The 27954-nt window shown below is 43.8% G+C and overlaps 1 protein-coding gene across 4 annotated transcripts in view; it reads right to left on the bottom strand.

Moving 5' to 3' along the window:
* sema5a (sema domain, seven thrombospondin repeats (type 1 and type 1-like), transmembrane domain (TM) and short cytoplasmic domain, (semaphorin) 5A) overlaps positions 1 to 27954 on the bottom strand; it is a 210875-nt gene that overhangs the window by 15603 nt on the left and 167318 nt on the right. For all 4 annotated transcript variants that reach the window (XM_046292575.1, XM_046292573.1, XM_046292571.1 and 1 more), the window contains 2 exons: positions 17538 to 17763; positions 3290 to 3499 (listed from right to left, as the gene is read on the bottom strand). In XM_046292575.1, the coding sequence (XP_046148531.1) occupies positions 3290 to 3499; positions 17538 to 17763 (436 nt within the window). The remainder of the gene's footprint in view (positions 1 to 3289; positions 3500 to 17537; positions 17764 to 27954) is intronic.

The following is a 27954-nucleotide window of genomic DNA, read 5'->3' as shown; positions in this document are numbered from 1 at the left end:
ACACACATGGTTACATTGTATAGCACCATCATGGCTATTAGCATGTAGCTGGACAATAGAGGGTAGGGGGAGAATTCTATTGTCAAATATATTTCTTAGGTTGGCCGTGATTAGTTGCAATTTCAGTTTAATCCACCAGAAAAGACAAAACAAATAACACAACAAAACGATTTATTATTAGGTCAGTTATGATCACCACCTTATTTTAAGAATGTGAAATGTCAGAATAATAGTAGAGAGAATGATTTATTTCCACTTTTATTTCTTTCATCACATTCCCAGTGGGTCAGACGTTTACATACACTCAATTAGTATTTGGTAGCTTTGCCTTTAAATTGTTTAACTTGGGTTACATGTTTTGAGTAGCCTTCCACAAGCATCCCACAATACGTTGGGTGAATTTTGTCCCATTCCTCCTGACAGAGCTGGTGTAACTGAGTCAGGTTTGTAGGTCTCCTTGCACGCACACGCTTTTTCAGTTCTGCAAAAAAAAATCTATAGGATTGAGGTCAGGGCTTTGTGATGGCCACTCCAGTACCTTGACTTTGTTGTCCTTAAGCCATTTTTTACCACAACTTTGGAAGTATGCTTGGGGTAACCTGTTTTTGAGAAATGTCATCTAATACTATGAGGTTTCATTGTCTGCTTATATGCCCCCTTTATCCTACGGTTCTGACTTGATGTACAGGGAAAATACTGTAAGAGCAGCCCATGTTCTGTATTCTGTCGTTGTACATTCCATCGACTACGTCCATCGTCGCTCACTCATTAATCGAAATGACGGAATGCCTCTTATCCGCTCATCGTTCCCTTATGCCATAGTTTGTACATCTCAATTGTCAGTAGGAAACCACATTTGTTTAAGTAAGTCAGCCATATCAGCTATGTTTTTGAAAAAGGCAGTAAACGAGGCTGAATTAACTGTTTGGCTGCTAGACAAAGCCAGGTGTAGCGGTGGTAAGGATTCACTTTATGGTGCTGAAAAGAAAGCTCTGCTATTGGGACAACTTTATATCAGCCCTAACAGTTTGTGGGCACTGTTTATCGCCGTTATAGTGCAATTAATGTATTGTTTAGTGTCTTTGCTGGCATTCATCTAGGAATATTTTTTCGAGTTTGCCCCACCAAGATTTACATGCTAAAATTGCCACTGCTTATATTCATTATAATGCCATTATCGCTTATGTGCTGAGTTTCACTATTTATCAAGAAGTTGTTAATGTGTTCCAACACACATGCCTTTTGTTTCGTAGTTGTAACAAAGGCACCCCACAAATTAAATGTATTGAACACTTGAATTGGTGTTTTGTGTTTATTTATTTTTTACATATAGCCTACAATAACAAGCTAATGAAAATGTTATGGTGTTATTTGAAATAAAATTACCCAAGTCCATGAACACAACCTAATTATTCATTTTGTACATATATGAATGTATTAATTACAATGTTAGAATGTTGCAGTCAGAATTAGTGGTGGAAAAAGTACCCAATTTTCATACTTGAGTAAAAGTAAAGATACCTTAATAGAAAATGACTGAAAAGTAAAAGTGAAAATCACCCAGTAAAATACGACTTGAGTAAAAATCTAAAAGTATTTGGTTAATATAGTATTTTAGTATCCCAAGTAAATGTAATTGCTAAACTTAACTTAAGTATTGGGGCAGCAGGTAGCCTAGTGGTTACAGCATTGGACTAGGAAACGAAAGCTTGCAAGATCGAATCTGTAGTTCTGCTCCTGCACAAGGCAGTTAACCCACCGTTCCTAGACCGTCAATGAAAATAAGAATCTGTTCTTAACTGACCTAGTTAAATAAAAGTATAAATCATATCAAATTCCTTATAGTAAGCAAACCGGACATTGATTCGATTTTTAACGACTAGCCAGGAGCACACTCCAACACTCCAACACTATAACACTACAACACTCCAACACTCCAACACTACAACACTCCAACACTCCAACACTACAACACTCCAACACTCCAACACCCCAACACTACAACACTACAACACTACAACACTCCAACACTACAACACTCCAACACTCCAACACTCCAACACTATAACACTACAACACTCCAACACTCCAACACTCCAACACTCCAACACTACAACACTACAACACTCCAACACTACTACACTCCAACACTCCAACACTACAACACTCCAACACCCCAACACTCCAGCACTCCAACACTCCAACACTCCAACACTACATCACTCCAACACTCCAACACTCCAGCACTCCAACACTCCAACACTCCAACACTCCAACACTACAACACTCCAACACTCCAACACTACAACACTCCAACACTACAACACTCCAACACTCCAAGACTACAACACTCCAAGACTCCAAGACTACAACACTCCAACACTACAACACTACAACATTTACATTACATTTAAGTCATTTAGCAGACGCTCTTATCCAGAGCGACAACACTCCAAGACTACAACACTCCAACACTACAACACTACAACATAATTTACAAACGAAGCACGAGTGTTTAGTGAGTCCGCCAGATCAGAAGCAGTAGGGATGACCAGGGATGTTATCTTTAAGATCAGCTTTAAAATGGCAGATAGACTGTAGCTTCCATCAATGTAATTGTCTGCATCCTTTCCAACCCCCATATACAGAGCATTCAGAAAGTATTTTATTACGTTACACCCTTATTCTAACATGGTTTCTGGTGGATTCAAATGAAATTGCAACCAACTTTCTATGGCTTCTTTTAAAAATATTTTTTAGATGATTTCATTTTCAAATAAGCAATGTTCTCTTGATAAGTGTGTGAATTGGACCGTTTTACTGTCCTGCTAAGTATTAGGAATGTACTTTTGGGTGACAGGGAAAATGTATGGAGTAAAAAGTACATTATTTTCTTTAGGAATGTAATGAACTAATAGTAGCTTGAAGAGGGATCGCCTATGCCCGGCAGTTCTACTGTTAAAGGGTGTGTGTGTGTGTGTGTGTGTGTGTGTGTGCGTGTGTATCAGTCACCAGATCTCAACCCAGTTGAAGACTTATGGGAGATCCTGGAGCATTGCATGAGACAGCGTTTTCCACAACCATCAACAAAACACAAAATTATGGAATTTCTCGTGGAAGAATGGTGTTGCATCCCCCCAATTGAGTTCTAGGCACTTGTAGAATTGATGCCGAGGTGCATTGATGCTGTTCTGGCTCGTGGTGGCCCAACACTATTAAGACACTATGTTGGTGTTGCCTTTATTTTTGCAGTTACCTGTATGTTCGCGCGTGTATCTCTAGATCTCACCTGGGCAGGGTGTGACATTACACTCCTGGTACTCCTGAGCAGGTCCCAGGCAGGTCTGTCCTCCATGGCGTGGTTCAGGGGAGGTACAGGTCCGTTTACGGCTACGTATCCCTCGGCTGCAGTCTCTACTGCACTGAGACCAGGAGCTCCAGGATGTCCAGCCTCCGTTCACAGTGTGGCCGGAGATTTTACCTGACAGCAGCAGCTCTCCTGGTGGAGAGCGAGACAAGAGAGGGGGGTCAGGATGGAGCTGGGTGGGACAAATAGACTTACTTACTGAGAATTAAGAAATACATCATATTTTGTCCATTTGGAATATGTATTGAAGCTAAGAATTTATAATAATAGAACCAAGAGTTTTTGGTGACCAAGAAAAACTGAATCCCTGGAGCAAGACATCTACATGACTCATACATAGGCTACAAGACGGAGAGACTAAAGAGCTCTCCACAGTGATTTCAAAGTCTACGCAAAAGGAGCTACCAATCTCCGTATGTGCCACTTTGTGTGTGTGTGTGTGTGTGTGTGTGTGTGTGTGTGTGTGTGTGTGTGTGTGTGTGTGTGTGTGTGTGTGTGTGTGTGTGTGTGTGTGTGTGTGTGTGTGTGTGTGTGTGTGTGTGTGTGTGTGTGTGTGTGTGTGTGTGTGTGTGTGTGTGTGTGTGTGTGTGTGTGTGTGTGTGTGTGTGTCTGACATACACTGGAGCTTAAAGTACACCACCAGCCTCAGCCTGTGCTGCGCACACACACACACACACACACACACACACACACACACACACACACACACACACACACACACACACACACACACACACACACACACACACACACACACACACACACACACACACACACACACACACACACACACACACACACTCAAGCTACAGCAGGTCCCCTAAAAAAGTTACCTTGACCTCTACAGCTCTTTAGTTGAGCACGTTCACAACATGCTTGCTGAGAGCTACTGAGATCCTCTAATTCATGCAACTCTATGAGCATTTGACTACTGTATGATCCCTCATCTGACATGAGTTAACGGAGAAATCTAAATGAAATATGAAACTATAATTTCTATTAAGCTTCAATTACCGCATTCATTCATCATCAGAGGCTGTGAAAATGTCCCTTTCAGAGTGAGTCTGTATGGCTGCTCTTTGTGCGAGACAGAGGAGTGAGATCAGGTCTTTGTGTGAATGATAATCACTCGAAACTAAATTACAGCGTTCGCTCCCAAACACTCCAGTGATGATTCACTCAATCAACCCACCCTGCTATTATCAACCGTCTGAGCCACAACAATGAAACCATTTCTCTCTCTTTTCCTGCCCTTTTCTCTTTTCTCTCTGTGACCTTCCTTTGTCTCTTTATCTCTGCGTCTTGGAAATGTCCTTTGCCTCTATTTCTCTCCCTCTATTTTTCTGATTGACCATCCAGTTCCCCTGCTTTTGGGTGCTTTGTATTATCCCTGCAGCCCTTTAGTAGAGAGACTAGAGTGTTTACCTATCACACGTACAGTCCTGACCTCTTCATAACTACACACAACCTTGGGAGTCAACATGTCCGCACGCACACACATGCATGCGCGCAGACACACATACACAGACACACGCGCACAAACGCTCTCTCTACCTCACCCTGAGTTGGCAGGAGCACTGACAGGTCCTCTGAGGGCCCCTGCTTTTTATTGATTCTGAACAGGTAGTGTCACGGACAGCCCTGCCTGCCACAGTGACCTGCACTCTTTATCAAGCCCTCCGCTCGGTCGGGTAGAGGTACACACACACTCGCTCACACACACACACAACCACACAACACACAACACGCACACACACACACTTGAGGTGAGATCGGAAATCCCAGTCCGCCCAGTTGCTAAAACAAAACAGCGGCCTGTCTTCCCTTTTAAATGAGGAGAGTACTGTAGTTCCATTGATCTTCGTATCCACCATGTACAGTGGAGATAATTAGAAGCCACTCTCTCAGAATGCAGGGGTACCGTGCAATACAAACCCCTATCAGCTTACAGACCAGGACAGAAGAATAGAGTTAGCAACATGATGTCTTTAGACTGTAAAAGTACAAATACTGAGTGTCCCACACACATTCACACACACTTGAGATGAGATCAGAAATCTCTCCACAGGGGTGAGAGTTCTGGTGTGTGTGTGTGTGTGTGTCTCTGTGTGTGTGTGTGTGCGTGTATGCATCTGGGTGTGTGTGTGTGTGTGTGTGTGTGTGTGTGTGTGTGTGTGTGTGTGTGTGTGTGTGTGTGTGTGTGTGTGTGTGTGTGTGTGTGTGTGTGTGTGTGTGTGTGTGTGTGTGTGTGTGTGTGTGCGCGTATGCATCTGGGTGTGTGTGTGTGCGTGTGTGTGTGTATGCATCTGGGTGTGTGAGTGTGTAAATCAGAAAATGAGCAGCTCTGGTGGATTACAGAGTTACGCCACAGCGCTGCTACAGTTTTCCCAGAGCTGTCATCTGGTTTGTCAAATACTCGCCTTGGGGAGAGATTCGAGAGCTGCTTAGTGTGTGTGTGTGTGTGTGTGTGTATTCTTACATCGCCTATTAAAAGTTAGTGAGAGGGCAATTAAAACTCCCACCCTGAAGGGAAAGGGGATCAGAGAGAAGAGACACATACGTATGCACACACACACACACACACACACACACACACACACACACACACACACACACACACACACACACACACACACACACACACACACACACACACACACACACACACACACACACACACACACACACACACACACACACACACACACACACACACACACACACACACACACACACACACTATAACTAAGTGGATGAGGGCTAATTACCAGGGGACTTTGTATTTACTTTGTCTGAGGTCGACAGAGGTAAGACAGATACAAGGACGTGACTTTGTAAAGAGTTTTTTGTAAAGAGGTTAACAGATCTATTATCCATCTGCTGAGATGGAGTGTGCTAATGAAAGACTTCTGCTTTATCTCAGATCAATTGTAGATGTGTGAGTTATTTAACATGTAATCCTGGTTTAGTGTACATATGATTAAGGGATTGAAGTCCCAATAGTCAAGTGTAGCCGGAGAGAAACTGAGGGGGTGAAAGAGCTGGCGTGGTAGAAAGAGAGAGAGAGAAAGGGTGAGAGGGGTAGCACAGTAGAAAGAGAGAGAGAGCGGTTTGAGAGGGTTAGCACGGTAGACAGAGAGAGATAGAGAAAGGGTGAGCGGGGTAGCACAGTAGAAAAAGAGAGAGAGAGGGGTAGCACAGTAGACAAAGAGAGAGAGAGAAAGAGAAAAAATCCCATTGGTCAGTGTCCTATTGTCTGAGCACAGGGAGAATTAATCTTTCTATGGTCTCCTTGTCGGCTAGTGATGTCTGTGGGCAGATGAGACTAATCTATTGCCTCAGAAAGGAACTGGCCTCAGAGCATCTGAACTGAAAAACATCACACACATTTCCATTTTAGTAATAATCCAGAGCGATTTACAGGAGCAATTAGGGTTAAGCGCTTTGCTTAGGGTCACATTGACAGGTTTTTCACCTCGTCGGCTCAGGGACTCTAACCAGCAACCTTTCAAATAAAAATCTCTCTTATGTGTGTTCTGTCCAGTATGTCTCTCTGTGTGTGTCTCTCTGTGTGTGTGTGTGTGTCTCTCTGTGTGTGTCTCCCTTTAATTTTGTGGATTCGGCTATTCCAGCCACACCCATTGCTGACAGGTGTATAAAACTGAACACACATCCATGCAATCTCCAAAGACAAACATTAGCAGTAGAATGGTTCATACTGAAGAGCTCAGGGACTTTCAACGTGGCACTGTCATAGGATGCCACCTTTCCAACAAGTGAGTTTGTCAAATTTCTGCCCTGCTAGAGCTGCCCCGAGCAACTGTAAGTGCTGTTATTGTGAAGTGGAAACGTTGAGGAGCAACAACGGCTCAGCTGCGAAGTGGCAGGCCACACAAGCTCACAGAACGGGACTGTCCAAACTGCTTCTGGAAGCAACGCCAGCACAAGAACTGTTAATCTGGAGCTTCATGAAATGGTTTTCCATGGCTGAGCAGCCCCAAGCAAGCTTAAGATCACAATGCTCATTAAAATTTGTATTTTTTTATTTCACCTTTATTTAACCAGGTAGGCGAGTTGAGAACAAGTTCTCATTTACAACTGCGACCTGGACAAGATAAAGCAAAGCAGTTCGACACATACAACAACAGAGTTACACATGGAATAAATAAACACACTGTCAATAATACAGTAGGAAAAGTCTATATACAGTGTGTGCAAATGAGGTAGGATAAGGGAGGTATAAGGCAATAAATAGGCCATGGTGGCGAAGTAATTACAATATAGCAATTAAACACTGGAATGGTAGATGTGCAGAAGTTGAATGTGCAAGTAGAGATACTGGGGTGCAAAGGAGCAGGATACATAAATAAATACAGTATGGGGATGAGGTAGTTGGATGGGCTTTTTACAGTTGGGCTATGTACAGATGCAGTGATCTGTGAGCTGCTCTGACAGTCGGTGCTTCAAGCTAGTGATGAAGATATGCCAAGCGTTGGCTGGAGTGGTGTAAAGCTCGCCACCATTGGACTCTGGAAACGCGTTCTCTGGGGTGATGAATCAGCTTTGGGGTGAACCAGAAGCAATGTATTACAGGTAACATCCCCACTGAGCTATAAGGTAGAGCTGCCGCTTTCAAGGAGCGGGACTCTAACCCGGAAGCTTATATGAAATACCTCCTATTTCCTCCGACAAACCATCAAACAGGCAAAGCATCAATACAGGACTAAGATCGAATTGTACTACCCCGGCTCCGACTCTCGTCGGATGTGGCAGGGCTTGCAAACTATTACAGACTACAAAGGGAAGCACTGCCGAGAGTTGCCCAGTGACACAAGCCTACCGGACGAGCTAAATGACTTCCATGCTCGCTTCGAGGCAAGTAAAACTAAACATGCATGATAGTATCAGCTGTTCCGGAAGACTATGTGATTACTCTCTCCGCAGCCGATGTCAGTAAGACCTTGAAACAGGTCAACATTCACAAGGCAGCAGGGCCAGGTGGATTACCAGAACATGTACTCCGAGCATGCGCTGACCAACTGGCTATTATCTTCACTGACATTTTCAACCTCTCCCTGTCTGAGTCTGTAATGCCAACATGTTTCAAGCAGACCACCATAGTCCCTGTGCCCAAGAACACTAAGGCAACCTGCCTAAATGACTATGGACCCGTAGCACTCATGTCTGAAGCCATGAAGTGCTTTGAAATGTTGGTCATGGCTCACATCAAAACCATTATTCCAGAAATCCTAGACCCACTCCAATTTGCATACCACCCCCACAGATCCACAGATGATGCAATCTCAATTGCACTCCACACTGCTCTTTCACATCTGGACAAAAGGAACACCTATGTGAGAATGCTATTCATTGACTACAGCTTAGCTAAGGCACTGCATCTGGTTAGAATCCAGGCTGAATCACATCCGGCGGGCATTGGGAGTCCCATAGGGCAGATCACAATTGGCCCAACATCGTCAGGGTTTGGCCAGAGTAGGCCATCATTGTAAATAAGAATTTGTTCTTTACCGACTTGCCTAGTTAAATCAATACAGTTGTCACGCCCTGATCTGTTTCACCTGTCTTTGTGCTCGTCTCCACCCCCCTCTATGTGTCACCCATCTTCCCCATTATCCCCTATGTATTTATACCTGTGTTCTCTGTTTGTCTGTTGCCAGTTTGTTTTGTTTCATCAAGCCTACCAGCGTTTATCCCTCTGTTCCTGTCTCTTTATTCTTTTTCACAGGTTTGACCTTTTCTGCCTGCTCTGACCCTGAGCCTGCCAGCCATCCTGTACCTTTGCCCCACTACCCTGGATCATCAACCTCTGCCTTCCTTGACCTGTCGTTTGCCTGCCCCTGTTTCTGTGATAAACATTGTTTCTTCGACACAGTCTGCATTTAGGTCTTACCTGAAACGTGATAAAAATAAAAATATCCTCAAAAGTTTCTACAGCTGCACCACTGGGAGCATCCTGACTGGTTGCATAACTGCCCGGTATGGCAACTGCTCAGCCTCCGTCCGCAAGGCACTACAGAGGGTATTGCGTGCGGCCCAGTACATCGCTGTGGCCAAGCTTCCTGCCATCCTGGACCTCTATACCAGGCGGTGTCAGAGGAAGGCCCTAAAAATTGTCAAAGACTCCAGCCACCCTAGTCATAGACTGTTCTCTCTGCTACCGCATGGCAAGCGGTACCGGAGCGCCAAGTCTAGGTCCAAGAGGCTTCTAAACAGCCATAAGACTCCTGAACATCTAATTAAATGGCTACCCAGACTATTTGCATTGCCCCTCTCCCCCTCTTTACACCACTGCTACTCTCTGTTATTATCTATGCATAGTCACTTCAATAATTCCACCTACATGTACATACGAACAGGTGCCCCCGTACATTGACTTTGTACCGGTACCGCCTGTATTTATTTTATTTAAAAAATATATATTTTACCCTTATTTTACCAGGTAAGTTGACTTAGAACACATTCTCATTTACAGTAATGCCCTGGGGAATAGTTAAATGGGAGAGGAGGGGGGATAAAAGAGCCAATTGTAAACTGGAGATGAGTAGGTGGGCATGATGGTATGAAGACCAGATTGGGAATTTAGCCACGACACCGGGATCTTTAGTGACCACAGAGAGTCAGGGCACTTGTTTAACGTCCCATCCAAAGGACGGTAAAGAGCCTCACTATTGTTATTTTACTGCTGCTCTTTAATTATTTGTTACTTTAATTTATTTATTTTTTTAGGTATTTTTCTTAAAACTGCATTGCTGGTTAAGAGTTTGTAAGTAATCATTTTACTGTAAGGTCTACACCTGCTGTATTCGGCGCATGTGACAAATACAATTTGATTTGATTTGAATTGGAACACCAACTGCGAGCCAGTCCTAATCTACCAACATCAGTGCCTGACCTCAACAATGCCCCTGTGGCTGACTGGAAGCAAGTATGCCTCAGTATGCCTAAGAAAACACATACGGATTGCTTGGCTTAATCTTACAGGCTTTATCTATTCCATCTAATTTAGATAGATAGAAACAAGAGATGAAACCTCCTAATATGTAATATTTTCAATTATTTCCAGAGAAAACTGATCTAGCCTTCCGTAGCGCCATATTGTAGTTGGGACTTGTGTCCGGTTTAAAATATGTTTCTTTAAATGGAGCTGAAATCGACAAATGTCTGTCATTTCTGATAGCCCTGATCCCTCTGATCCTTCCATGGTAAACATGATGACATAAAAAAGGGACACACCACACCTCAAAAGGCCTGATAAAACAGATGTCATATTGGTGACTGCCAGGGAGACCCCTGCATATTAAAGGGTGGCTCATCTCCAAAAGAGGAGTCGGTTACTTTCTTAATGTAATCAGTTACGGTTACTAGTTACTTGTTCACATTCTTTTTCAGTCACGTAACATTTGGATTACCCAAACTCAGTGATGTAATCTCATTACTTTCAGTTACTTTCAGATAATTTCCCTTTAAGGGGCATTTGAAGAAAACAAAAATGTATATTAACAAATGAAGTGACATTATTGCAACATAAATGTTAGAGTTTTACATAGCTGGCCATAAAGGATGCTGCATTTTACTTTATGGGTTATGTAGGCTTCTGACCCATTGCTTTCTACTTCAATACAGAGAATAAAATGATTAGGCTGTAGTTTTACATTCAAAATAAATATATAAAATAAATAATAATATATGCCATTTAGCAGACGCTTTTATCCAAAGCAACTTACAGTCATGTGTGCATACATTCTACGTATGGGTGGTCCCGGGGATCGAACCCACTACCCTGGCGTTACAAGCGCCATGCTCTACCAACTGAGCTACAGAAGGACCACAAAATCAAAGTCTATCAGATTTCCAGTCCTTACAATTAATTACAGTTCCTTAGAAAGTATTCACGGCTCTTGAGTTTTTCCACATTTTGTTGTGTTACAAAGTGAAATTAAAATGTTTGTAATTGTCATTTTTTGTCAACGATCTACACAAAATACTCTGTAATGTCAAAGTGGAAGAAAAATTTGAATATTTGGAGAATAAACAAAAATTTAAAAAACAATAATATATCTTGATTAGAAAAGTATTCAACCTCCTGAGTCAATACATGTTAGAATCACATTTGGCAGCGATTACAGCTGTGAGTCTTTCTGGTTAAGTCTCTAAGAGCTTTCAACCCCTGGATTGTGCTACATTTATCCATGATTCTTTTCAACATTCTTCAAGCTCTGTCTATTGGTTGTTGATCATTGCTATGGTCTTACCATAGATTTTCAAGTAGATTTAAGTCAAAACTGTAACTCGGCCACTCAGGAACATTCACTGTCTTCTTGGTAAGCAACTCCAGTTTCGATTTGGCCAAGTGTTTTAGATTATTGTCCTGCTGAAGTGTCAGTGGATCAACAACAGTGTCCCAATGTTGTTGATCCATCCTCAGTTTCTCCCATTACAGACATTTTAAACCCTGCAACTGTTTTAAAGTCACCATTGGCCTCATGGTGAAATTCCTGAGCAGTTTCCTTCCTCTCTGGCAACTGAGTTAGGAAGGACGCATGTATTTTTGTAGTGACTGGGTGTGTTGATACATCATCCAAAATGTAATTAATAACTTCACCATGCTCAAAGGGATATTCAATGTCTGCTTTATTTTTTATTTTTTACCCATCTACCAATAGTAGCGAGGCATTAGAAAACCTCCATGGTCTTTGTGGTTTAATCTGTGTTAGCAATCCACTGCTTGACTGAGGGACCTTACAGATAATTGTATGTGTGGGGTACAGAGATGAGGTAGTCATTTCAAAATCATGTTAAACACTATTATTGCACACAGAGTGAGTCCATGCAACTTATTATGTGACTTGTTAAGCATATTATTAATTTATTTAGGCTTGCCATAACAAAGGGGTTGAATAGTTATTGACTTATACTTAAGACATTTCAAATGTTCATTTTTGAATAATTTGTAAAAAAAAAATGGAATTTGCTAAAAACCTATTGTTTGCATCTTTGTTGGTGACACTATAGAATTAGGAATTAGAATACTTTGTTAATTTAATAGGATCTCTATTGGTGACACTTTGATATCTCGATCATTTGCAGCTGTTGAAGTCTATTAAAAGTGTGAGAGTTCAGGCATGTATCATGGCCTTCGGACTTTTAAAAAATTGGCATGAATTAGATTAAGAAATAAAATCCCTACTTGGGGTCTTCTTAAATGAATCTCGTTTTTTGACAGTATGTGTGGAGCACAATAACATGGAAGAATTTACCAGGGAGGAACTCCCTCAAACGTTTATCTGTTGCAAGAGCACATTTTTCAACTGCTGTCCACGGATCGCATAAACAATGATTGATCGGCAGCTTAGCCTACACTTATTCAATTGAACAATTAAATACAACTATGCGGGCCTCCCGGGCGGCGCAGTGGTCTAGGGCACTGCATCGCAGCGCTAGCTGTTCCACCAGAGACTCTGGGTTCGGCTCTGTCGCAGCCGGCTGCGACCGGGAAGTCGAGGTAATTTGTACATGTAGTTAGGGATAAGGTGACTATGTATAGATAATAAACAGTAAGTTATGTAATTCGTTACTTCCCAACCATGTGTACAGTAAGTAAGCCTTGTCCAAGCCACAACGGCCCATAGGGCAGAAGCCAGTAAGCCTTATCCGAACTAGCTCCTGTTTCTGTAGTAGCTTGATAAGCACACCTTCAGGACAGGACTCCCTCTACTCTCTTCACCTCCAGTTAATTCTCTCCTGTTCACCCCCCTCCCTCTCAATCCTTCTCTCTGTCCCTCTAGGCCTGTTAGTACAGTATAGATAGAGGCCAGAGTTTTTCCTGGACTTGTCACAGGTAAACCTCCTGGTCCTATAATGATATAGTTATACATGTAGGTAGACATGGTGTGTGTGTAGCAGTCTTTATTCACTGATGACGACTGGAGTTTCTTCTTTTCAACCACTCGTTTTATGTGTATGATAACGTGTCATGTGTTTCATTGGAATATAAATCACAGTCTCAGTGTCTGGCTACGTATGGCGACACGCTATCTGTCTCTGAGGTTTACTATCTACTGTGATCATGTCTAGATGCTTCTGTATTTCAGAAGACACACACACACACGGTAAATGCACAAATGTAGGCACACACACACACACACACTCACACACTTTATCAGCCTGCTTTATCACCGTCCTCTTATAACCGGCTAGGATGTGTTTGTGTGTGCGTGTGGACTCAAATCGATAGCGAATAGCCCGCTGCTAACTGTAAATCTTCATTGGGTGACAGTACGGTCCATTCCCACTGGGCTCTCATCATCTCTGGAGGATAGAGGGGGACTGAGGGATCTTTGGCTTTGTGGCTTCATCACACACACACTGTGGCAGACATCAATACACAGCTTCAGTATGGAGGTGATTACTTCAGAACGGCCTCCTTGTATGATAACTACTGACCCTGGGTCAAAAGGAATATGTCATTGGGATGATCGGGCTACGTATGGATGATCACATGCACACACACACTATCTGTCACACACACTGTGCACTCTTTGGATGGATGGATGTGGAGTGTGATAATGAGGAAGTGGGTCATTGAATCCATCCTCCTCACTGCCAAAGCACTGAATCTGTCACCCTCCTTTTATCTCTCTCTCGCCCTCCTTTTGTCTCTCTCTTGCCCTCCTTTTGTCTCTCTCTCACCCTCTGTTTGTCTCTCTCTCTCGCCCTCCTTTTGTCTCTCTCACCCTCATTTTGTAACTCTCTCTCTCTCTCTCTCTCTCTCTCTCTCTCTCTCTCTCTCTCTCTCTCTCTCTCTCTCTCTCTCTCTCTCTCTCTCTCTCTCTCTCTCTCGCTCTCTCTCTCTCTCTGTTTCTCTGTCTCTCTCTCTCTGTCTCTCACCCTCCTTTTGTCTCTCTCTCTCACTCTGTCTATCTCTCTCTGTGTCTCTCTCTCAGCGTCTCTCTCAGTGTCTCGCTCTCTCTCTCTCTCTCTCTCTCTCTCTCTCTCTCTCTCTCTCTCTCTCTCTCTCTCTCTCTCTCTCTCTCTCTCTCTCTCTCTGTCTCTCTCTCCCAGTGTTTCTCTCTCTCAGTGTCTCTCTCTCTTTCTGTCTCTCTGTCTCTCACCCTCCTTTTGTAACTCTCTCTCTCTCTCTCTCTCTCTCTCTCTCTCTCTCTCTCTCTCTCTCTCTCTCTCTCTCTCTCTCTCTCTCTCTCTCTCTCTCTCTCTCTCTCTCTCTCTCTGTGTCGCTCTCTTTGTGTCTCTCTCTTTGTGTCTCTCTCTTTGTGTCTCTCTCTCTGTGTCTCTCTCTCTGTGTCTCTTAGGAAATGGTTAGGAAATGCAGCTCAGTTACCACCTCATTTTGTGGGCAGTGTGCACATAGTCAGACCTGGCTCTCAAGAGAAGACAGGCTTTGGCAGCCTTTCTCAATAGCAAGGCCATGCTCACTGAGTCTGTACATAGTCAAAGATTTCCTTATATTTGGGTCAGGTATTCTGCCACTGCGCACTCTGTTTTTTTGTCAATTCTTTCCAATGTGTCAAGTAATTATCTTCTTGTTTTCTCATGATTTGGTTGGGCCTAATTGTGAACAGCCCCAGGGCCAGCTTGCTTCGGGGCTCTTCTCCAAGTTAATTTCTCTGTAGGTGATGGCCTTGTTATGGAAGGTTTGGGAATTGTTTCCTTTTAGGTGGTTGTAGAATTTAACAGCACTTTTCTAGATTTGGGAAGTTAGGGAGTATCGGCCTAATTCTGCTCTGCATGCATTATTTGGTGTTTACATTGTACACAGAGGATATTTTTGCAGAATGCAGAGTCTCAATTCGGTATTTGTCCCATTTTGTGAATTCTTGGTTGGTGACCGGACCCCTTGACCTCACAACCATAAAGGGCAATGGGTTCTATAACTGATTCAAGTATTTTTAGCCAGATCCTAATTGGTATGTCAAATAATATGTCCCGTTTGATGATATACAAGGCCCTTCTTGCCTTGTCTCTCAGATCGTTCACAGCTTTGTGGAAGTTACCTGTGGCGCTGATGTTTAGGTCGAGGTATGTATAGTTTTTTGTGTGCTCTAGGGGAATGGTGTCCAGATGGAATTCGTATTTGTGGTCCTGGCAACTGGACCTTTTTTGGAACACCATTATTTTTGTCTTACTGAGATTTACTGTCAGGGCCCAAGTCTGACAGAATCCATGCAGAAGATCTAGGTGCTGCTGTAGGCACTCCTTGGTTGGGGAAAGAAGCGCCAGATCATCAGCAAACAGTAGACATTTGACTTCAGATTCTAGTTGGGTGAGGCCGGCTGCTGCAGACTGTTCTAGTGCCCTCTCCAATATATGTTGAAGAGGTTGGGGATTAAGCTGCATTCCTGTCTCAACCCCCAGACCTGTGGAAAAAAATGTGTTTTTTGCCAATTTTAACCCCACACTTGTTGTTTGTGTAAATGGATTTTATAATAGTGTATGTTTTTCCACTAACACCACTTTCCATCAATTTGTATAGCATGCCCTCATGCCAAATTGAGTCAAAAGCTTTTTTGAAATAAGCCAAGCATGAGAAGACTTTGGGAAATATTTGGAAATATTGAGAAATATGCCAGAGCTGAGGAGGATGTTTAAGTATAACCAATTGGCATTTGAGTTCTGTGTATTTTATAATTTAATTTAAGATACCATCAATTCCATAGGCCTTTTTGGGTTGGAGGGTTTGGATAAGAGCGTCTGCTAAATGACTTAAATGTAAATGTAAATGTATTGTCCTGTAGTTCATTCAATGTAATTGGGGAATCCAGTGTTTAATAGTTGATTCTACGATTTGTATTTGATCATGTATATGTTTTTGCTGTTTGTTATTTGTTATAGAGCCAAAAAGATTGGAGAAGTGGTTTATCCATACATCTCCATTTTGGATAGATAACTCTTCATGATGTTGTTTGTTTAGTTTTCCAATTTTCCCAGAAGTGGTTAGATTCTATGGATTCTTCATTTACACTGAATGTGTTCAGAAAGCAAAGACTATTCTGCTTGACTGAATCACATGTTGTCACCTCCACTTTTAAATTAGAACGATGACAGACCATTAACACATGGCTCTTTGCTGATAAAACCTGTTAGATGTCTGTCTGTTGCTCCTCATGAGGCTGTGAATCAATGTTAACACTGCCACCATGTCAGTTCATTAAAACCTCCACAGTCATTAACTTCAGAAGGCAATCAGAGTAAAGAGAGAGAGACTAAAGTTAGTAAGTCTTAACTTTCTTTCCGGTGCCCACCCATTGATGAACTTGTGGTATGTATGCGAGTGTGTGTGCGAGTGTGTGTGTGTGCAAAGCGCTAAAGCTTTAAAAAGAGATCCTCCTCCCATTGGGGCTGCGAGCAACTCAATAAACAAACTTTAACTGGTACATCTGTAACCCAAGCCACTATATTGCTCTGCTGTCCCTCCTTCCCTCCCTCCCTTTCCCTCCCTCCCTCCTTCTTTTCTTCACTCTCTCCCTTTAATGGTTGGACCCCTCCTAAACAACATCAACAACATGTCAATTAGCAGCCTGTTGGTGTTTACGACTCTCTAATCTGAGATGGAAGAGTCAGACTCTGTGGTATCAGCCGAGGCGAATGAGAGTGAGAACCTGGGGAATTGGAGCCACAATGGTGCTTGTGTCAGGGAGAAGTGAGAGGGGGAGAGAGTGGGGAGTTGGATCCATAATGGCGCTGATGCGAGGATGCTAAAATTAGCAGCCCCAAACTGTTAAGTAGCTCTGTGAATTTTCATTGTGGAAGTTCATTAACACGTTTGAAGTTTGGAAGCGTTGAAGGAATCAGCCCGGGACTGAAAACACTTCAGCCGATTAAGATAACACTACTAAGAGACAGAGAGAGAGAGAGAGAGAGCGAGAGAGAGGGAGAGATTGTGAGAGTGAAAGCCGACTAACATGCCTAGAGGGACAGAGAGAAGGATGAAGAGGGATGGCGATAAATGGAGAGATAGTGAGTGAGAGAGAACAGACTGGAGGTGAAGTGAGGGTAGAGAGAGTAGTCAGAGAGAAGTAAAAGAGTGTGCAGGTTCAGTTGAAGAACTAGTGTCAGCTGGGAGTTCCGTCACCACCTGACAGAATATCCCCCCCATTTATTTATTCTGTTGACTATGAAGTGTTCCACTCACCGTCAGTAGAGCATCCAGTGGAGCCATCACTGGAGCAGTACCTCATCTCTATCCTCTGTCGGCCCACCTCTAGCAGGGCAGGGTCCGGGACGCGGGCCTTACAGGTGTACCGGAACCGCTGCTCGTAGTGACCGCCGTTGTCCGAGATGTTGACCGGCGTCCAGGGGGTCCAAGGGGTGGTCTTCTTCAGGTCTGGACACGGGAGGGTGTTACACGACTGGTACTCCTGGAGAGAGTGAGAGAGGGAGAGGGAGAGAGGGAGATGGACAGACGTAGAATTATAATTATAAGAACGGATATTTTTTTATTATTTATTTTTCACCTTTATTCAACCAGGTAGGCTATTTGAGAATAAGTTCTCATTTACAATTTCGACCTGGCCAAGATAAAGCATAGCAGTGTGAACAGACAACAACACAGAGTTACACATGGAGTAAACAATAAACAAGTCAATAACACAGTAGAAAAAAAGAAAAAGAGGCTATATACATTGTGTGCAAAAGGCATGAGGAGGTAGGCGAATAATTACAATTTTGCCGATTAACACTGGAGTGATAAATTATCAGATGGTCATGTGTAGGTAGAGATACTGGTGTGCAAAAGAGCAGAAAAGTAAATAAATATAAACAGTATGGAGATGAGGTAGGTAAATTGGGTGGGCTATTTACTGATGGACTATGTACAGCTGCAGCGATCGGTTAGCTGCTCATATAGCAGATGTTTAAAGTTGGTGAGGGAGATAAAAGTCTCCAACTTCAGCGATTTTTGCAATTTGTTCCAGTCACAGGCAGCAGAGAACTGGAAGGAAAGGCGGCCAAATGAGGTGGTGGCTTTAGGGATGATCAGTGAGATACACCTGCTTGAGCTCGTGCTACGGGTGGGTATTGCCATCATGACCAGTGAACTGAGACAAGGCGGAGCTTTACCTAGCATGGACTTGTAGATGACCTGGAGCCAGTGGGTCTGGCGATGAATATGTAGCGAGGGCCAGCCGACTAGAGCATACAGGTCGCAGTGGTGGGTGGTATAAGGTGCTTTAGTAACAAAACGGATGGCACTGTGATAAACTGCATCTAGTTTGTTGAGTAGAGTATTGGAAGCTATTTTGTAGATGACATCGCTGAAGTCGAGGATCGGTAGGATAGTTAGTTTCACTAGGGTAAGTTTGGCGGTGTGAGTGAAGGAGGCTTTGTTGCAGAATAGAAAGCCGATTCTAGATTTGATTTTAGATTGGAGATGTTTGATATGAGTCTGGAAGGAGAGTTTACAGTCTAGCCAGACACCTAGGTACTTATAGATGTCCACATATTCTAGGTCGGAACCATCCAGGGTGGTGATGCTCGTCGGGCGTGCGGGTGCAGGCAGCGAACGGTTGAAAAGCATGCATTTGGTTTTACTAGCGTTTAAAAGGAGTTGGAGGCCATGGAAGGAGTATTGTATGGCATTGAAGCTCGTTTGGAGGTTAGATAGCATAGTGTCCAAGGAAGGGCCAGAAGTATACAGAATGGTGTCGTCTGCGTAGAGGTGGATCAGGGAATCGCCCGCAGCAAGAGCAACATCATTGATATATACAGAGAAAAGAGTCGGCCCAAGAATTTAACCCTGTGGCACCCCCATAGAGACTGCCAGAGGACAGGACAACATGCCCTCCGATTTGACACACTGAACACTGTCTGCAAAGTAGTTGGTGAAACAGGCAAGGCAGTCATTAGAAAAACGGAGGCTACTGAGTCTGCCGATAAGAATATGGTGATTGACAGAGTCGAAAGCCTTGGCCAGGTTGATGAAGACGGCTGCAGAGTACTTTACAGTACACAGTACGTCTTTTATCGATGGCGGTTATGATATCGTTTAGTACCTTGAGCGTGGCTGAGGTGCACCCGTGACCGGCTCGGAAACCAGATTGCACAGCGGAGAAGGTACGGTGGGATTCGAGATGGTCAATGATCTGTTTGTTGACTTGGCTTTCGAAGACCTTAGATAGGCAGGGCAGGATGGATATAGGTCTGTAACAGTTTGGGTCTAGGGTGTCTCCCCCTTTGAAGAGGGGGATGACTGCGGCAGCTTTCCAATCATTGGGAATCTTAGACGATATGAAAGAGAGGTTGAACAGTCTGGTAATATGGGTTGCGACAATGGGGTCGGATAGTTTCAGAAATGGAGGGTCCAGATTGTCAAGTCCAGCTGATTTGTACGGGTCCAGGTTTTGCAGCTCTTTCAGAACATCTGTTATCTGGATTTGCGTAAAGGAGAAGCTGGAGAGGCTTGGGCGAGTAGCTGCGGGAGGGGGGGTGGGTGGAGCTGTTGGCCGAGGTTGGAGTAGCAAGGAGGAAGGCATGGCCAGCCGCTGAGAAACGCTTGTTGAAGTTTTCGATTATCATGGGTTTATCGGTGGTGACCGTGTTACCTAGCCTCAGTGCAGTGGGCAGCTGGGAGGAGGTGCTCTTGTTTTCCATGGACTTTACAGTGTCCCAGAACTTTTTGAGTTAGAGCTACAGGATGCAAATTTCTGCTTGAAAAAGCTGGCCTTTGCTTTCCTGACTGACTGCGTGTATTGGTTCCTGACTTCCCTGAACAGTTGCATATCGCGGGGACTATTCGATGCTCTTGCAGTCCGCCACAGGATGTTTTTGTGCTGGTCGAGGGCAGTCAGGTCTGGAGTGAACCAAGGGCTATATCTGTTCTTAGTTCTGCATTTTTTGAACGGAGCATGCTTATCTAAGATGGTGAGGAAGTTACTTTTGAAGAATGACCAGGCATCCTCAACTAACGGGATGAAGTCAATATCCTTCCAGGATACCCAGGCCAGGTTGATTAGAAAGGCCTGCTCGCAAAAGTGTCTTAGGGAGCGTTTGACAGTGATGAGGGGTGGTCGTTTGACTGCGGACCCCTGGTGGATACAGGCAATGAGGCAGTGATCGCTGAGATCCTGGTTGAAGACAGTGGAGGTGTATTTGGAGGGCCAGTTGGCCAGGATAACGTCTATGAGGGTGCCCTTGTTTACAGATTTAGTGTTGTACCTGGTGGGTTCCTTGATGATTTGTGTGAGATTGAGGGCATCTAGCTTAGATTGTAGGACTGCCGGGGTGTTAAGCATATCCCAGTTTAGGTCACCTAACAGGAAAAACTCTGAAGCTAGATGGGGGGCGATCAATTCACAAATGGTGTTCAGGGCACAGCTGGGAGCTGAGGGGGTCGGTAAGCAGGCGGCAACAGTGAGAGACTTATTTCTGGAGAGAGTCATTTAATGACATTACTAGTAATGACATTACTTTGCAGGCTATCTCTGCAGTAGACTGCAACTCCTCCACTTTTGGCAGTTCTATCTTGACAGAAAATGTTATAGTTGGGTATGGCAATCTCAGAATTTTTGGTGGCCTTCCTAAGCCAGGATTCAGACACGGCAAGGACATCAGGGCTGGCAGAGTGTGCTAAAGCAGTGAGTAAAACAAACTTGTTGATGTTGACATGCATGAAACCAAGGTTTTTTTATCACAGAAATCAACAAATGAGGGTTCCTGGGGACATGCAGGGCCTGGGTTTACCTCCACATCACCCGCGGAACAGAGGAGGAGTAGTATGAGGGTTCGGCTAAAGGCTATCAAAACTGGTCGCCTAGAGCGTTGGGGCAAAGAATAAAAGGAGCAGATTTCTGGGCATGGTAGAATATATTCAGGGCATAATGCACAGACAGGGGTATGGTGGGGTGCGGGTACAGCGGAGGTAAGCCCAGGCACTGGGTGATGATAAGAGAGGTTGTATCTCTGGACATGCTGGTTGTATAATGGGTGAGGTCACCGCATGTGTGGGAGGTGGGACAAAGGAGGTATCAGAGGTATGAAGAGTGGAACTAGGGGCTCCATTGTAAACTAAAACAATGATAACTAACCTGAACAACAATATACAAGGCATATTGATATTTGAGAGAGACATACAGCGAGGCATAAAGTAATCGCAGGTGTTGATTGGGAGAGCTAGCTAAAACAACAGGTGAGACAACAACAGCTAATCAGCTAACACAACAACAGCAGGTAAAATGGCAATGACTAGGCAGAGAGGGTCGGAATAACTACACACAATTCTAAGCAAATCTTGTCTGCTAAATGAACTAATATAGTCCACAGCCATTTGGCATAGCCAGATCAGGACCTAAGATATGGACAACTCAGAGTATGCTACTCTGTTCTTCTGAAATAGACTACAGTTTCTAATCATGCTTCTTTAGACCTGTCTAAAATAAATAATGGATTTATTGTGAAGGTGTAGACTATATTACATGGATTTATTAGACTTGTTAAAATGTATATGTTCCAAAGGTCTGCATCAGTGACTTGTGTGGAAGCCAGGAGATACTTCCGGCATCGACAGAGATGGCCGCCTCGCTTCGCATTCCTAGGAAACTATGCAGTTTTTTGTTTTTTTTATGTGTTATTTCTTACATTGGTACCCCAGGTCATCTTAGGTTTCATTAAATACAGTCAAGAAGAACTACTGAATATAAGAGCAGCGTCAACTCACCATCAGTACGACCAAGAATATGACTTTCGCAAAGCGGATCCTGTGTTCTGCCTTTCACCGAGGACAACGGAATTGGATCCCAGCCGGTGACTCAAAAAAACGACTTCGTTAAAGAGGGAAACGAAGCGGTCTTCTGGTCAGACTCCGGAGACGGGCACATCGCGCACCACTCCCTAGCATACTTCTCGCCAATGTCCAGTCTCTTAACAACAAGGTTGATGAAATCCGAGCAAGGGTAGCATTCCAGAGGGACATCAGAGACTGTAACGTTCTTTGCTTCACGGAAACATGGCTCACTCGAGAGACGCTATCGGAGTCGGTGCAGCCAACTGGTTTCTCCACGCATCACGCTGACAGAAAAACATCTTTCTGGTAAGAAGAGGGGCGGGGGCATATGCTTTATGGTTAATGAGACGTGGTGTGGTCACAACAACATACAGGAACTCAAGTCCTTCTGTTCACCTGATTTAGAATACCTCGCAATCAAATGTCGACCGCATTATCTACCAAGGGAATTCTCTTCGATTATAATCACAGCCGTATATATTCCCCCCCAAGCAGACACATCGATGGCTCTGAACAAACTTAATTTGACTCTTTGCACACTGCCCAAGACTCCCTAAATTGTATCAGCATATCGATTGCGCAACCAGGGCTGGTAAAACCTTGGATCATTACTATTCTAACTTCCGCGACGTATATAAGGCCCTCCCCCGCCCTCCTTTCGGAAAAGCTGACCACGACTCCATTTTGTTGCTCCCTGCCTACAGACAGAAGCTAAAACAAGAAGCTCCCGCGCTGAGGTCTGTTCAATGCTGGTCCGACCAATCTGATTCCACGCTCCAAGACTGCTTCCATCACGTGGACTGGGATATGTTTCGTATTGTGTCAAACAACAACATTGACGAATACGCTGATTCGGTGAGCGAGTTCATTAGAACGTGCGTTGAAGATGTCGTTCCCATAGCAACGATTAAAACATTCCCAAACCAGAAACCGTGGATTGATGGCAGCATTCGTGTGAAACTGAAAGTGCGAACCACTGCTTTTAATCAGGGCAAGGTGACCGGAAACATGACCGAATACAAACAGTGTAGCTATTCCCTCCGCAAGGCTATCAAACAAGCTAAGCGTCAGTATAGAGACAAAGTAGAATCGCAATTCAACGGCTCAGACACAAGAGGTATGTGGCAGGGTCTACAGTCAATCACGGATTACAAAAAGAAAACCAGCCCAATCACGGACCAGGATGTCTTGCTCCCAGGCAGACTAAATAACTTTTTTGCCCGCTTTGAGGACAATACAGTGCCACTGACACGGCCCGCAACCAAAACATGCAGACTCTCCTTCACTGCAGCCGAGGTGAGTAAAATATTTAAACGTGTTAACCCTCGCAAGGCTGCAGGCCCAGACGGCATCCCCAGCCGCGCCTTCAGAGCATGCGCAGACCAGCTGGCTGGTGTGTTTACGGACATATTCAATCAATCCTTACCCCAGTCTGCTGTGCCCACATGATTCAAGAGGGCCACCATTGTTCCTGTTCCAAAGAAAGCTAAGGTAACTGAGCTAAACGACTACTGCCCCGTAGCACTCACTTCCGTCATCATGAAGTGCTTTGAGAGACTAGTCAAGGACCATATCACCTCCACTCTACCTGACACCCTAGACCACATATGTCAGAGTCAAGGCCCGCGGGCCACATCCGGCCCGCGAGAAGGTTTTTTACGGCCCCTGGGATGATCTTGATTTGTTATTAGAACCGGCCCGCAGACCGCAGCAAGCCGGCAGCCTGCAGATCTTTTACACACACCAATACTACATTTCCCACAATGCAATGGTGACGCACCGAGCAGTAGGCTGCTTCATTTCAATATTTATTGGCACAGCAGTTGTCAGCATCACAGTAAAATTAACTTTCAGATACCCATCAAAAATGGCAAAACGGAAGGTGGACACTGAGAACCGGGGGTTTCAAACAAGGTGGGAGTCGGAGTATTTGTTCACGGAGGTAGCTGGAAAACCTGTGTGTCTTCTGTGTGGAGAAAGTGTGGCGGTACTGAAAGAGTATAATCTGAGACGACATTATGAAACGAAACACGCGGACAAAAACAAGAATATGGACATGGAACAAAGGCTACAAAAGGCAGAGGAATTAAAACGAGGCCTCAAATCTCGACAGGCTCTGTTCAAAAAAGCCAAATCACAAGGCCAGGCTGCTGTCAAGGCCAGTTTTATTTTGGCAGAAGAGATCGCTAAATCAGCCCGGCCATTTACGGAGGGGGATTTCATCAAAAACTGCATGATTAAAGTTTGTGACGAAGTTTGCCCAGAAAAAAGGCAACTCTTTTTAAATGTGAGTCTGAGCAGAAACACCATTGCCGAAATGTTACTTCTCCTTAAACAAAGTGTTGTTTTTGATTAATAGATTTTTGCACTTTATTTTATTGTATTTCAATCCAATTATATTTTAAAAATATTTCAGTTGAGTGGATGATAGAAAATTGCTATTATTGTTTTTTTCTTTGAAGTAAATTTAGCCCACTTTTGCTAAAATAGAAAATATAGGCTACTGATGGTGCCTTGAATACCGGTTTCTTTCATTTAATGTTCATGTTATGGGGATTTTTATATAAAGGAAATTTGTCTTTTGTGTCTGTTGAAAATTAAAGATTACTGACAGAGCCATAAGAAAATATTGCTTTATTTATCTGATCATATTGGAATATATTTGTTAGGTTTTCAGTAGGTTCAATTAGGTTCACTAGACTATATGCGTCATTTAAAATTTTTTCAATGAACATTCGAACAGTCCGGCCCTCAGCTTGTAGCTAAATTTTTTATTTGGCCCTCCGTCCATTTGACTTTGACACCCCTGCCCTAGACCCACTCCAATTTGAGACGATGCAATCTCAACCACACTGCACACTGCCCTAACCCATCTGGTCAAGAGGAATACCTATGTGAGAATGCTGTTCATCGACTACAGCTCAGCATTTAACACCATAGTACCCATAGTACCCTCCAAACTCATCATAAAGCTTGAGACCCTGGGTCTCGACCCCGCCCTGTGCAACTGGGTACTGGACTTCCTGACGGGCCGCCCCCAGGTGGTGAGGGTAGGTAACAACATCTCCTCCCTGCTGATCCTCAACACTGGGGCCCCACAAGGGTGTGTTCTGAGCCCTCTCCTGTACTCCCTGTTCACCCACGACTGCGTGGCACGCACGCCTCCAACTCAATCATCAAGTTTGCGGACGACACAACAGTGGTAGGCTTGATTACCAACAACGACGAGATGGCCTACAGGGAGGAGGTGAGCGCCCTCGGAGTGTGGTGTCAGGAAAATAACCTCACACTCAACGTCAACAAAACTAAGGAGATGATTGTGGACTTCAGGAAACAGCAGAGGGAACACCCCCTATCCACATCGATTGGACAGTAGTGGAGAGGGTAGTAAGTTTTAAGTTCCTCGGCGTACACATCACAGACAAACTGAATTGGTCCACCCACACAGACAGCATCATGAAGAAGGCGCAGCAGTGCCTCTTCAACCTCAGGAGGCTGAAGAAATTCGGCTTGTCACCAAAAGCACTCACAAACTTCTACAGATGCACAATCGAGAGCATCCTGTTGGGCTGTATCACCGCCTGGTACGGCAACTGCTCCGCCCACAACCGTAAGGCTCTCCAGAGGGTAGTGAGGTCTGCACAACACATCACCGGGGGGCAAACTACCTGCCCTCCAGGACACCTACACCACCCGATGTCACAGGAAGGCCATAAAGATCATCAAGGACAACAACCACCCGAGCCACTGCCTGTTCACCCCGCTATCATCCAGAAGGCGAGGTGCATCAAAGCTGGGACCGAGAGACTGAAAAACAGCTTCTATCTCAAGGCCATCAGACTGTTAAACAACCACCATTAACATTGAGTGGCTGCTACCAACACACTGACTCAACTCTAGACACTTTAATAATGGGAATTGATGTAAAATATATCACTAGCCACTTTAAACAATGCTACTTAATATAATGTTTACATACCCTACATTATTCATCTCATATGTATACGTATATACTGTACTCTATATCATCTACTGCATCTTTATGTAATACATGTATCACTAGCCACTTTAAACTATGCCACTTTGTTTACATACTCATCTCATATGTATATACTGTACTCGATACCATCTACTGCATCTTGCCTATGCCGCTCTGTACCATCACTCATTCATATATCTTTATGTACATATTCTTTATCCCTTTACACTTGTGTGTATAAGGTAGTAGTTTTGGAATTGTTAGTTAGATTACTCGTTAGTTATTAGTGCATTGTCGGAACTAGAAGCACAAGCATTTCGCTACACTTGCATTAACATCTGCTAACCATTTGTACGTGACAAATACATTTGATTTGATTTGATTTTAAATGTGTTAATATGAATTAACAGTAAATTACCGTGAGACCAACAGTTATTTGCTTGACAATCACCGGCTGACAAAAGTTTGTGACCTCCACAACCCTATTCTAGATTGCACCTTTTTTTCTAAGAGTGCACTCTGTCAGAGATACAAAACAGAGACAGATCCTGACCAAGTACAGGCGCAGTGACCACCAATTGGCTATAGAAAAAGGGAATCACAAAAAGACATGGCTACGCAAAGAGCAGCGTCTATTTGGTCACTGCACGACAGGGGAGGTAGAGACAGAGATGCACCATTTCCTCTACTGTGAGGAATACTCCCAAATAAGATCATCTTTTTAAAGAAAATATCTCAATCAATTCCCATATTCTGTGCATTTACTAATGACATAAAGCTGGGAATTATTCTGGGTGAGGGAGAAACTGCAAATATTACTGCCAGATATGATTGCCATAGTCTGAGGGACATCCCATGAACATTAATTTGCTGAATGATTTACATTGTATATAACTTACTAGTAATACATAGTGGAACCATCATCCATGTACACATTGTTGTTTATTTACTGAACAACCTTTCTTTTTTGTTTTTTATAATTGTATTTTTATGTAATTAAATGTTTTGACCGAAGATAACACAATACAACCACAGTGGTGTTGTACATGAATACATTATTATATGTACTAGTATTATTACTACTGAAATTAACTGTATTTCATAATCCTTATAGAATTGTAATGTATTTACTGAAATGCTGTACCACAATACTGCTTTGGCAATATCTACAAATTGCATTTCATGCCATTAAAACAATCTGAATTTGAATTTGATATTCCCGTGGAGAACAGAGAGGAAAGAGCAAAACTCATAGATTTAGAAGTAGATGAATGTATATTCCTATTAACATTCTACGATGACTTTACCCCGTGGTGTTTGTGCCAAGCATCATTTCTGCTGACGGGCAGCAGGTATCACATATGAACTATGAAACAGTCCCATTAGACCCACGTGCTGAACGTGGCAAGTGGCAAACAGGAAGAAAAGGTCATTGATCAGATGTGATTCAAAACAGTGGGGGAGGGAGGTGGGGAAGGGAAGAAGGATGGATGAAGGGAAGGATGGTGGGGAAGGGAAAGAGAATGGATGAAGAGAAGGATGGTGGGGAGGGGAAAGAGGGTGGATGAAGGGAATGATGGTGGGGAAGGGAAGAAGGATGGATGAAGGGAAGGATGGTGGGGAAGGGAAGAAGGATGGATGAAGGGAAGGATGGTGGGGAAGGGAAGAAGGATATATGAAGGGAAGGATGGTGGAGAAGGGAAAGAGGGTGGATGAAGGGAAGGATGGTGGGGAAGGGAAAGAGAATGGATGAAGAGAAGGATGGTGGGGAAGGGAAAGAGGGTGGATGAAGGGAATGATGGCGGGGAAGGGAAAGAGGATGGATGAAGGGAAGGATCATGGGGAAGGGAAGAA

Source organism: Oncorhynchus gorbuscha, linkage group LG12, assembly GCF_021184085.1.
Source record: "Oncorhynchus gorbuscha isolate QuinsamMale2020 ecotype Even-year linkage group LG12, OgorEven_v1.0, whole genome shotgun sequence".
NCBI classification, from domain to species: Eukaryota; Metazoa; Chordata; class Actinopteri; order Salmoniformes; family Salmonidae; genus Oncorhynchus; species Oncorhynchus gorbuscha.
The sequence above is the reverse complement of the archived record's forward strand: the minus strand, read 5'-3'. Positions and strand labels throughout refer to the sequence as shown.